We start from the raw sequence: 11,794 nt of genomic DNA on the forward strand, positions 1-11,794 counted from the left end.
GGCATCCTACGCTGACTTGCTGCAATCTTTGCAGTTCCTTGGCTTGCCTCTCTGCTTCCAGTCATATAGCTATGTCCTCTCCTTTCTTCTCCTCCAGTTTCCACTGCTTCTGGCTTCTGGCTCCTCCCTGTGGCTTTGTCTTTATAGAAACTCCAATAATCCAGATTAAGCCCCACCCTCATCAGGTGGGCCACACCTTAATTAAAAATCACATCTTCAAGAAGTTCTATTTACAATGGGTTCATACCCACAGGGACAAGGGTTAAGATTAAGAGCATGTCTAAATTGAGATATATAAGTCCACCTACCACAGGAGAAGGGAATTGGGGGGAAAGTATCTAAGGTGATTGAAGTTTCTCTTTGTGGTGATGATAATGTTCTAAAATTGATCATGTGATGCTTGTACATATCTGTGATATACTACAAAGCACTGAATTATACACTTAAAAATAACAAAACAAAACAAAAACTCTGACCATGAAGAGAGAGACAGATACAGAGACAGACTTGAATGTCCCAATGGAGTTTTTGTTTTTATTCATAAAGTCTGAAATAATAAAGTCTTTCTCTCTCTCTTTTTTCTTGATTGTTAATTTTTGGGATGGGGTAGAGAGCAGGGGAACTCTTGGCCTTTAATAGCCAATAGCCAAAGCCAAAAGTACAGAGAGCTTGGAGTTGACACCCTAAGCCCAAGAAAAAGAAAGGATGCCTAAGGACATATTTCCCACAGACTGTCTCAGAAATCACTAGAATCTCTGGTCCACTTCAAGAAATTCTGACTTAATTGGTTTGGGATGGGACAGGCATCTGGCTATGCCGAGAGCTGTTATGGGAACAGAGTTAAAGTCTACCCAAGAAGTGGCCATTTGCCTCACAGTCTCTTTTGGGATATGCGGGTGACTGTGATTGTAGAAATCTCAGACACATCATTTTTGTAGGTGATGAGTTAGGGAGAGAGAAAATCACAGAGCCCCAACAAGCTGGGGCCCCAGGGAGGCAGCAGAGGCTGAGGCTGCAAAGGGCCTGGGGCTGGATATCGTTTGCAGAGCGGGTAAACCTGCCACCGCTCCCAGGCCAGGGTGGATCCTGGATGTCCCAGGAGGAGGCCTTCGAAGTTTTTCCGAGGGCGCTCATCAGTGGGCTCAGCCCTCTCCCCAACCAACCCTCTTTTCCCTCAGAAAATCCTACAAATTTAGACCTTACACCACCCTGGGTGGCTTAAAATCTTGAATGCCTCACCAAGTTTAGGTCCATAGATGGACTGGAATCGATAAGATGGTATTTTCCTCCATTCAGGCAGATTTAGGGGCTTCAAAGCCAAGTTAATTCCAAGTTTCCTGAACTACACATTCACTACAAGCACCAGTCCCCCTAGCCAGCCATTCTTCCCATGTCATACCCCCAACACCCATTGATTCCACCATTAGCCAAAGCCTCCTGCCTTACCAAAGGATCTTGTTCTGCCAGCACTTGAACATGCTCAACACTAGGTCAACCTCTCTCCAGTCCTCCACTTTTGCAACATGGGTCGTGCTTAGTTCTACAAGTCACACTGTACTAGCTGAACCCTGGTTCTCAGAACACTCTTCTCTAAAGTGCCTTGTAAATGCCTGTCTTTATTAATTAACCACTGTGGCAGTTTGAAATTACTTATGAATTCCAAAAAGAGAGATTATGTTTATAAAATGTCTCTTCCTCTGGGCATGATCCCCTTTGATTGTATTAAATTCAGCTGAGATGCCTATGATTAAATTATGTTAAGATTAGGGCTTGATTCAACCACATCAGTAGGGTATAACTCTGAGTCCTTACCTCCTTGGTGGGCTATATAAATGGACACTCACTCAAGAAGACACACAGAAGTAGATACACAGGAACAGAGAGCTCCATAGATGCCAGAGGAGAGAACTTGGTCATGACATGGAAGAAGATATGGAATAGGAGAGAACTTGGTCATTTCAGTCCTGCCATGTGACAGAAAGGAGAAGGCTCAAAGAACTAAAGCCTTGGGAAGAGAGACGAGCCCTATGCCAGCCTACAGCTGAGACTGGAAGAAGCTGGGCCCCAGAGCCTAAAGAGGAATAACAAAGGAGAGACCAGGCAGAAGTCACCAGCCATCTTGCTTCAACACATGGCAACAGACTTTGGTAAGAAAGCAACATTTGAGTTGGACTCTTTAGGGCCTTGTAACTGTAAGTTTCTACCCAAATAAATACCCTTTATGAAAGCCAACAGATTTTTGGTATTTTGCACCAGCAACCCTTTAGCTGACTAATATAACCACCTTAAGTAAAACCTTTTTCTTCACTGCCTCTTCCTCACTGTATTCGTTTCCTATAACAAATTACCACAAACTTCATGGCTTATGAAAACACAAATTTATTATCTTACAGTTCCGTAGGTCAGAAGTCTGAAATGAAACTTCTGGGGCTAAAATCATAGTGTTGACAGGGCTGCATTCCTCCTGGAGGCCACAGGGAGGAATCTGTTTCCTTGCCTTTTCTAGCCTCTAAGGCTGCCTGCATTCCTTGGCTCCTTGCCGCATTCTCCATCTTCAAGGCACATCACTCCAACCTCTGCTTCCATCCTCACATTGCCTTCTCTGCCTCTGATACTCCCAACTCCCTCTTGTAAGGATTCCTGTGATTCCATTGCACACACTCAGATAATCCAGAATAATCCCCTTGCTTTAGTTTGCTAAAGGTTGCCAAGGCAATATGTCAGAAATGGGTTGGCTCTTACAATGGGATTTGTTAGGTTAAAAGCTGTGAAGCCAAGATAAATGTCCAAATCAGGACTTCATCAGGCAATGCTTTTCTCCCTGAGACCAGCTGGTGGTGGTCCTGGATTCCTCTCTTACCTGGCAAGGCACACAGCAGTGTCTTCAAGTCTCCCCTCCAGGCTCTGTTTCTTTCTGCTCCATTGCTTTCTGCTGCATCTCGGCATCCTCTCAGCTTCTGGGCACTTCTCCCTGTCTCTGTATTCCCCCTTTTACTGTATTCATCTGTTTATGAAGGATTCCAGCAAAAGGACCAAAACCCAGCCTGGCTCATGCCCCACTAAAGCAATCTAATCAAATGCCCTTAACTGAAGTGATCCAATCAAAAGGTCCCACCCACAAGAGATTCACACCCACAGGAACAGACCAATTTAAGAACATAATTTTCTGGAGTCCACATCCCTCATCTCAAGATCCTTGATTTATGACACCTGCAAAGTCCCCTTTGGAATGTAAGTAACATATTCACAGGTTCCAGGGATTAGGACATGGATATATTTGGGGGTCATTATTCTGTCTACCACACTCAAACAGTCTCACTCCTTTCTTAACCTTGCCCCTTGCTACCACTCTATTCTTCTGGCTTCTTGTAGTCATTCGTTCATTCATTCACTCAACAAATACCTGTTGAGCCTCTACTACTTGCCAGGCACTGTTCTAGGTGCTAATGATACACTGGTGAAAAAACCAAAGATTTCTGCTCTTGCAGAACTTATATTGGGGTGGGGTAGTGTCAGGGAGTTGGTTACAGACAATAAAAATAAACATAAAGTAACTTTTCTTTTATGTTAGAAAGTGATAAGATTCTGTGGGAAAATAAAGCAGGATATGGGGGTAGGGAGGGGGCAATTTTAAGTGGAGTCATCAGGATGGGCCTCTTTGAGAAAGTGACATTGAAACATGTGAAGGAATTAGCCAGGAGGATATCTGAGGGAAGAGTAATCCTGACTATGGCAATAGCCAGTGCAAAGGCCCCGAGGTAGGATCCTATTTGGTATGTGTTCAAAAAAGATAAAGGAAGCCAGAGCAGCCACAGTACAGTGAATAAGGAAGAGAGCAGCAGAGAAGTGTGGGGGTAGGTTGGGGTAAGAGGCAGATTAGGTAGGGTCTTGTGGAAAATTTTGAAGACTTTGACATTTACTCTCAGTATATGGGAAACATTGGAGGACTTTGAACAGAGAAATAATGTGGTCTAACCTATTAAATATTATGGTTATTGAATGCGAATAGCCTCTGTGTGTGTGTGTGTTTGTCTGGGGGAGGCAAGAGTAGAAGCTGGATGACTAGTTAGGAAGCTATTGCAATAATCCAGTTAAGAGGTGATGGTAGCTCAGACTAGGATGGTAGAAGTCGACATGATGAAAAGTGGTTGGATTCTGGATATGCAGTTTTTTTCCTCAAGCACACAATATTTATTTATTCATTTATTCATTCATTCATTCATTCATCCATGTGTTCATTTCTACAAAATACATATTTTTAAAGCTAGTAATAGAACAAATATGGTTTAGGTCTTGAGATAGGGAAGTATTTCTTAACTCAAAAAGTATTAACTGTAAAAGAAAAAATGAATACATTTGACCACATTAAAGGTAAGAAGTTTGTTCATCAAAAGACACCTTAAGCAAAGTGAAAAGATAAAACTGAGAGAAGATATTTGCACTACATACAACTGACGAAGGATTGCTATCAACCATATCTACAGAACTACAAATCAATATGGAGAAAAATAGAAAAAATAATTAAAACAATCATTTCACAGATTAAGACACATATGGTCAATAAAAATATGAATACAAAATAGTCATGGAAATGCAAATCAAGACCATAATGAGATCCCATTTTTACCAATTTGATAGGCAAAAAATTTAAAAATCTGGTACTACCAACTATTGGAGAAGATATTCTACAGAATCTCTAACACATTGCTGGTAGATGTGTGTTTGGGCACAACCATTTTGAAAACAAAGCTTTGATATTATCATCAAAAGTTGAATATTCACCTAATGAAATTTGCTTGTATAAACCAAGAGACATACACAGAATTTGTATTAGCAGTACTGTTTGTAATAGCAATAACTTGAAAACAACTCAAATGCCCACTGACAGGAGTCAAAGAATAAACAAATGGTGGTACATTACCAAAATTATACAGCAATCAAACTGAATGAACTACAACATACAACAATATGAATGAATCTTAAAAGATAATACTGGAAAGTGGACTTGGCCCAATGGCTAGGGCGTCCGCCTATCACATGGGAGGTCCCTGGTTCAAACCCCAGGCCTCCTTGACCTGTGTTTGCTGGCCCACCCATGCGCAGTGCTGATGTGTGCAAGGAGTGCCCTGCCATGCAGGGGTGCCCCCTGTGTAGGGGACCCCATGTGCAAGGAGTGCGCCCTGTAAGGAGAGCCATCCAGTGCGAAAGAAAGTGCAGCCTGCCCAAGAATGACGCCACCCACACAGAGAGCTGACACAACAAGATGAGGCAACAAAAAGAACACAGATTCCTGGTGCTGCTGATAAGGATAGAAGTGGTCACAGAAGAGCACACAGCAAATGGACACAGAGAGCAGACAAGTGGGTAGAGGGAAAGGGAGAGAAATAAAATTAAAAAAAAAAAATATTAAGTGAGTCTTAGAAGATTATAGTTATCAGGATATCCTTTTTATAAAGTTAAAACTGCTAAAGTAAAATATAGTTCCTTAAGACTATAAATAGACAAGATAAAACTATGTAAGTTAAAAAAAAAAGAAATACTCTATGCAGGATTCAGCATAATAGCTGCTTCAAAAGAGAGAAGACAATGGAATAGGGTATAATGTATTGTCAAGATGTACTTTATTGTCAAGATCCTAAATTTTGGGTTCTGGTGGGTACGCAAGTTCATATTGTGCTATTAATGTATAATTTAAAAAGAGGGCCATGGAGTTCAGGGAACTGGTACCAAATATGCTTATTTTCATGCTGATGGTTGGGTTTTAATAAAGCTCTTTCTCTGTGACCCAGGAGTTTCATATCCCCTGGCAGCATCCGTGAAACTGTGGCAGACTAATTTATTTGTTTGCTAGTACAGTAAAATCTCAGATCCTTCACAGTTCTAGCCAGAATAACATAAAAACTTTAATTTAAAAAAGGGATCATCTAGAAAACTACAAAACATTGCCAAAATAAATCAAAGAAAATATAAATAAACAGAAGGACATTCCATGTTCAGGGATTGGAAAATGAAATACTGCTAATATGTCAATTCTATTCCAAGAGATTTAAATTCAACATAATCTAAATCAAAATTAAAACAGCCTTTTCGCCAAAATGGAAAAGCCAATCATCAAATTTATATGGAAGGGTAAGGGGTCCCGAATAGCCAAAACTATCTTGAAAAAGAAGAACATGGTTGGAAGTCTCATTCTTCCCAATCTTAAAACTTATTACGAAGCACAATAATCAAACAGCATGGTATTGGCACAAGGACAAACATAAACCAATGGAATCAAACTGAGAATTCAGAAATCTCACATTTATGGCCAACTGATTTTGACAAAAACTGGATGTCCATATGCAAAAGAATGAAGGTGGACTCCTACCTCACACCATATAAAAAAATCAACAACTCAAAATGGATCAAAAACCTAAATATAAGAACCAGAGCTATAAAACTCCTAGAAGAAAACACAGGGAAGCATCTTCAGGATCTTGTATCAGGCAATTGTTTCTTAGGCTTTACATCCAAAACACAAGCAACAAAAGAAAAAAAAATAGATAAAAATTGACCTCATTAAAAACTTTTGTGCATCAAAGAATGTTATCATGAAAGTAAATGGCAATATACACAATGGGAGAAAATATTTGGAAACCACAGATCCAATATTCCACTATTCCTCACCTCTCCCTTATTCTAGAGGAATAGAGTCCTTAAGTCTAGCTGTGTACAAACCACCTGAAATAAAGACTACGATTCTCAACCTCCCTCAGAACTAGGTGTGGCCATGTGACAAAGTTCTGTCTAAGAGTATATCAGTAGAAGTGGTAAATGTAACTTCCAGGAAGTGTTCTACAAAGGAGGGACATGCTCTTTCCAAACCCCTTTCTCCTCCTTGCTGACAAGAGTGCGGTGTGGGGAAACAGACTTGGCCCAGTGGTTAGGGCGTCCGTCTACCACATAGGAGGTCCGTGGTCCAAACCCCGGGCCTCCTTGACCCGTGTGGAGCTGGCCCATGCACAGTGCTGATGCGCGCAAGGAGTGCTGTGCCACACAGGGGTGTCCCCTGCGTAGGGGAGCCCCACGCGCAAAGAGTGCACCCGTAAGGAGAGCCACCCAGCGCGGAAGAAAGTGCAGCCTGCCCAGGAATGGCGCCGCCAACACTTCCAGTGCCGCTGACGACAACAGAAGAGGACAAAGAAACAAGACGAGCAAATAGACACAGGAGAACAGACAACCGGGGGAGGGGGGAGGGGGAATTAAATAAATAAATAAATCTTTAGGAAAAAAAAGAGTGCGGTGTGATCACTGGAGCTGGAACAGCCATCCTGGACCAAGAAAATGGCCAAGCAACAAGCATAAACTTCTACCATGTTTAAGCTGCTAATGTTTTTGTATTTTCTGTCAGTTTCAATCAAACCTTTTCATTTTAAATACAAATAGGGCCAAATTGTCCCTAAAGAGGATGCATATAAAGTGCCCGTCACTCTTTGCTTTTTTTTAAAAAAGATTTTATTCCTCCCTCCACTCCACCCCTCCCCACCCCCTGTTGCTCTTAACAAACTTTTGGAGTTTGTCAAATTGAGAAGTGGGGGGGGGAGTCATTCCTTGTATACTAATTCTTAAAGAAGCAGGACAATCAGGAAGGAAAGGATGGTAAAGGAAAGAAGATGTATTGGGATAAAGTTAATTTTTCATGTCTTCTTTTGATAGATAATTAAGTTACTGTTTTATGTTGTTTTGTGCCATGAGAAACTTTAGCAATCTCACTAAATATGACATTTAAGGCTTTCCTGTTTTGAAGATTTTTTTTTTTGCAGAATTAAAAAGTGGAACAGAATCATCTCAGCCAGTAGTTTATAAACTGTTTACATAGAGAGACCAAGGCTCAGGAGTATCATGTATTGTTCTCCATTTCTCACTCTCCCAATCCATGATGGAGCCCAACGGTATGAGCCACAAAGCAAACAATGCATTGATTCATTGATTCCTTCTTTACCTCCAGAAGCCAGTGATGGTGACAAATAATTTGATGCCATTTTGTCTCTTGTCCCTGTCCAAAGAAAATGGAATATAGTTAAAAATTCTGTAAATACTGTATGAAGAGGCTAAATTCAGTTCTCAGTGACTCTCAAATTGTCTTTCTTAGTTTTAAAAGCAGTGCATACAGAAACCCTTTGAAGCAGCAATTCTAGTTCAAGGAATAATAGGCTACCCATTAAAGTGATTAGCACGTGGCTCCTTAAAATGAAGCTGTAGTGACAATTTATTTACCTCTAACCACTACATATTATTAAGTGAGGAACAAAATATTTCAAAAGAGTAGGTATAGTATGAACAAAAATAATTCATGTAAAATCAGAGATATTTGAAAGGTTGATTGAAAGTTTATTTCTGAATGGTGGAATTTGGAACAAGCTCTCCTTCCATTTTTTTTTTCCATCACTTCTAGGGTAGGGTTAGGCAAGTGAGGCACTCATCATAGCCATAAAATATAAAGGGTGGCTAAAAACTCAGTTATCAACAGAAACATATTAAAGCAATATTTAAAAAAAAATAAAAGTTAATGTACACTTCTAAACATCCCATACACATTAATCTCTCTGCTGATTAATGAAGAATTGGTAAAGAACATAAAGGAGGGAGAAGGCAGTGAGCTATTCTTAGGAAGAGATTATAAAGTACCCTGGACTAAACCAACATGATGTTCCAACCAGGAAAAAGTCAAAGCTAGTGAATTTCTTTGCTATGCAAAATAAAAATAGCATGATGGCTGAACAAAGGCTCTGCACCAAAGGAAAAGGAATATGTCACTGGATTATGCAGCAAATGCCTGCAAATTCACATCAAAAATATAAGTTCAAGTCCAACGTCCAATGGATGAAAAATATAAAGAGCTCAGAAATAATCAGGGATTTAAAATGGTGTGTGACTGCAAGCCATCCTTTTTAGAGAGGCACGGGCTGGGGATTAAGAACATGGACTTCCATCTATGTCCCTTAACCTTCCCACCTCAATTTCCTTCCCTGTCTTTACAAAAGGAGGATGAGAATAGTGCTCATCTCATGGGATTGTTAAATAAGTTAACATATTTCCAACACTTAGGAAAGCATCAGGAGCTATTTGGAGTGCATAAAGGGCATTTCAAGCAGAAGGCATGTTGGAATAAAGGCCCTAAGGTGTTAAAGTCCTGGTGTATTTGAGGAACAGAAAGGAGACTAGTGGGACTTAAACAGAGTGAGGGTGGGGAAGTATGATCCATGAGGTCAGAGAGATAACAAGCACCAAATCATGAGACCCTCGTAGGTCAATTACTCTGTGAAATGGGGTGTCTTTAAATGAATCACGCCGACTGCTATGCTGAGAAAAGACTATACACAGGGACCTGTTGGAAGGCTACAGCCATTATTCAGACAAGAGGAAATGGGGTCTCTTGGGATGGTAGTGGAAATGGTAGTCAGATTCTAGGTATATTTTGAAAATAGGCTGATGGGGTTTAGATGTGGGGTATGAGATCAAGAGCAGAGGCAAGAAAGGATGGAATTGTCATCAACAGACATAGAAGTTGGTGGGGAAAGGGAAGCTGGAGAAGATCAGAGGTTCAATTTGAGACATGTTAAATTTGAGATATCTATTAGACACCCACGTGGTTGATTTGCTTCAATTAATGTTTGCATTTCTCTAACATTTGTGCAACTATATGTGGTGTTTGGGGGCAGGCAGGTGAGAATCCAGCCTGACTCTTACCAGTTCTTTCTCTTGGGCCTAGCTGATTAGACTTAGAGCTCCTCCATTTCTGCTACCAAGTATGGATACTAATTCCTGTTGTAAGGGTAAACGCAAATTAAAAAAGAAAAAAGTGTCTCTGGTGAAAATAAAAGGGAAAAAGACTACCCCCACCCCAACAGTTTTTGCTTAGACCATTTTCTTTAGAAAACTCTTTCTCTGCCCCTTTGAGATGGATGTCAATCATTTAAAAAAACTAAAGCCTCTGGCCAGCTTTACAACCCAGGACCTTGTCTGAAATGTAAATATCAAGGAGGATGGCACCCCTGTCTCCCCATATCCACGGGAGTTTAACTTACGTGTCTAGCTCCAAACTGTAACCACCTACCTGTCATAGAAACAGGAGAGATTTTTATTATTCCCTTTGATAAAGGCAATTGGCAAACACCAAGCCCACCCTAATTACCAGGGAAATTTAAGATAACTATGTGTGACACATGGTCCTACGAAGACCTCTTACTTGAGGACTAGTTACTGTTTATCTTAAGGACATGGATATTATGGGTTGCATCTGTTAGCTGTGTAAAAGGGTGAGATTTCTTTCTTTGCGATCTCTTCAGTGGATAGCCTATGATGCCTCACATTCTGGTTTAATGTTTATTCAATAATAAAATTCTTTTTCTTTTGTTTCTACCATTTTGGGAGGCTTTCTGGGTTGGGAGAAGATTTCGTTTTTAAGTGTATTTCCTGAACCCTATCTTACAGGCGTCCTGCGATTTTCCAACACAGATAATGTACTCAAAATGCCTACCCACAGTAGGCTGGAGGGAAATGGCGGTCACGCTTTCTTCAAAGTGGATATTATCCGAATCTGCTCTAGTTCTAGTCACTCTGTCCTAGAACTACTGGCAACTGAAAAGAATAAGGAAGGATAACTGACAACTAGCTTTAGTGAGCAATCCCAGACCCTGAATTAAAGTTTCTGAAAGCTGGTCGTTTGAGAGGAATCTACCGGCATTATCGGTGCAAACTTGGGGAACTTAAGTACAGTTAATAATGACAATACCTACCAGATATTATTCGAAGCAGTTTGTGTTTAATATTCACAACAATCCTCTCTATAACCCAATGAAAATGGGCTTCCAGGTTCTCTAAATAAGAGATAAAAGCTAGGTTTAGCTCCCATATGCACATGAGGACTTGGGATTCTCCAACTCAAGGCCTTCAAAGTTTCTTCCACCTCCTCCCCACCCACGTTGGACAAATACTAGAAGGGCTGTGAACTGTGTCCTTGGCTGTTGTGTAGAACCAGAGCTAGCATTTTTTTGTTTACCCTAAAGCCAGGAGCCCGTGGGTCCTTGGCCTGCTCAGTGACCTGCTCTTTTGATTAGGTCAGAAGCAGAGCAATGCGATGAAGAGATTACTTTCAGCTTGGCTTTCAAGGCCCTGCTGGCGTCAGGCTAACTGTTTTGTGCAGACTTTTCTGTAGACATTTCTGATTGTCCCTTGTGCAAACTGAAAAAATAACCGCAGGTCGAAAGGAAGATTGGAGAGAGAGGAGTCAGCAAAACCTAGTGCCCGTCAATGTTTTGCCCAGCAATTGTTAGGCAGGAAGCGTTGCCGGCCAGAATCACTAACCATCTTCATTCAACAAACTTTTATTCTGAGTCCAGCCTTGGTCGCGAGAGGATGTAGACCCTACAGATACCGTATCGGGAAGGGAGAGCGCAGAACTGAAATCCGTTTTTACCTCAACCAGTGGAATCCAGAAGCCTTTCCAACCTGTCCTTCAGGAAGGCGTCTTTACCCTCCCCCGCCCCAGGTGCCCTCCATCTCGGGGACCTGCTGGCAGGGGATCCAGGGGCGGAGCTGGCCAACCGAAAAGTGCTTGACACCCGCCACTCTGCTTCAAGGCCACGCGGCCCCAGGCGCGTCTCCCGCACCGAGCCCCGCCCCCCCCCCCACCTCCCCCGGGCGCCCTGGGCCCCGGGCTCCCGCCCCTGGGCAAGAGGTTTCTCCTCCCTCTGGCCCTCCCATTCTCTGGCTCTGTGCTCCAGCTTCCTGGGCAGAGCTTTGCCCTCACCCT

At 41.7% G+C, this 11,794-nt stretch overlaps 1 protein-coding gene across 5 annotated transcripts in view; it reads right to left on the reverse strand.

The window, feature by feature from the left end:
• CCDC38 (coiled-coil domain containing 38) overlaps positions 1 to 11,601 on the reverse strand; it is a 45,038-nt gene extending 33,437 nt beyond the window's left edge. For 3 of the 5 annotated variants that reach the window (XM_058308567.1, XM_058308566.1, XM_058308563.1), the window contains exons 1-5: positions 11,459 to 11,601; positions 10,775 to 10,859; positions 10,068 to 10,092; positions 9,730 to 9,804; positions 7,982 to 8,035 (exon numbers count right to left, since the gene is read on the reverse strand). In XM_058308567.1, the coding sequence (XP_058164550.1) occupies positions 7,982 to 8,021 (40 nt within the window). In that variant the 5' untranslated portion in view covers positions 8,022 to 8,035; positions 9,730 to 9,804; positions 10,068 to 10,092; positions 10,775 to 10,859; positions 11,459 to 11,601. The remainder of the gene's footprint in view (positions 1 to 7,981; positions 8,036 to 9,729; positions 9,805 to 10,067; positions 10,093 to 10,774; positions 10,860 to 11,458) is intronic. The other 2 variants (XM_058308564.1, XM_058308565.1) reach the window with 2 other exon arrangements.
• Positions 11,602 to 11,794: the final 193 nt, after the last annotated feature.

Source organism: Dasypus novemcinctus, chromosome 12 (genome assembly GCF_030445035.2).
Source record: "Dasypus novemcinctus isolate mDasNov1 chromosome 12, mDasNov1.1.hap2, whole genome shotgun sequence".
NCBI classification, from domain to species: Eukaryota; Metazoa; Chordata; class Mammalia; order Cingulata; family Dasypodidae; genus Dasypus; species Dasypus novemcinctus.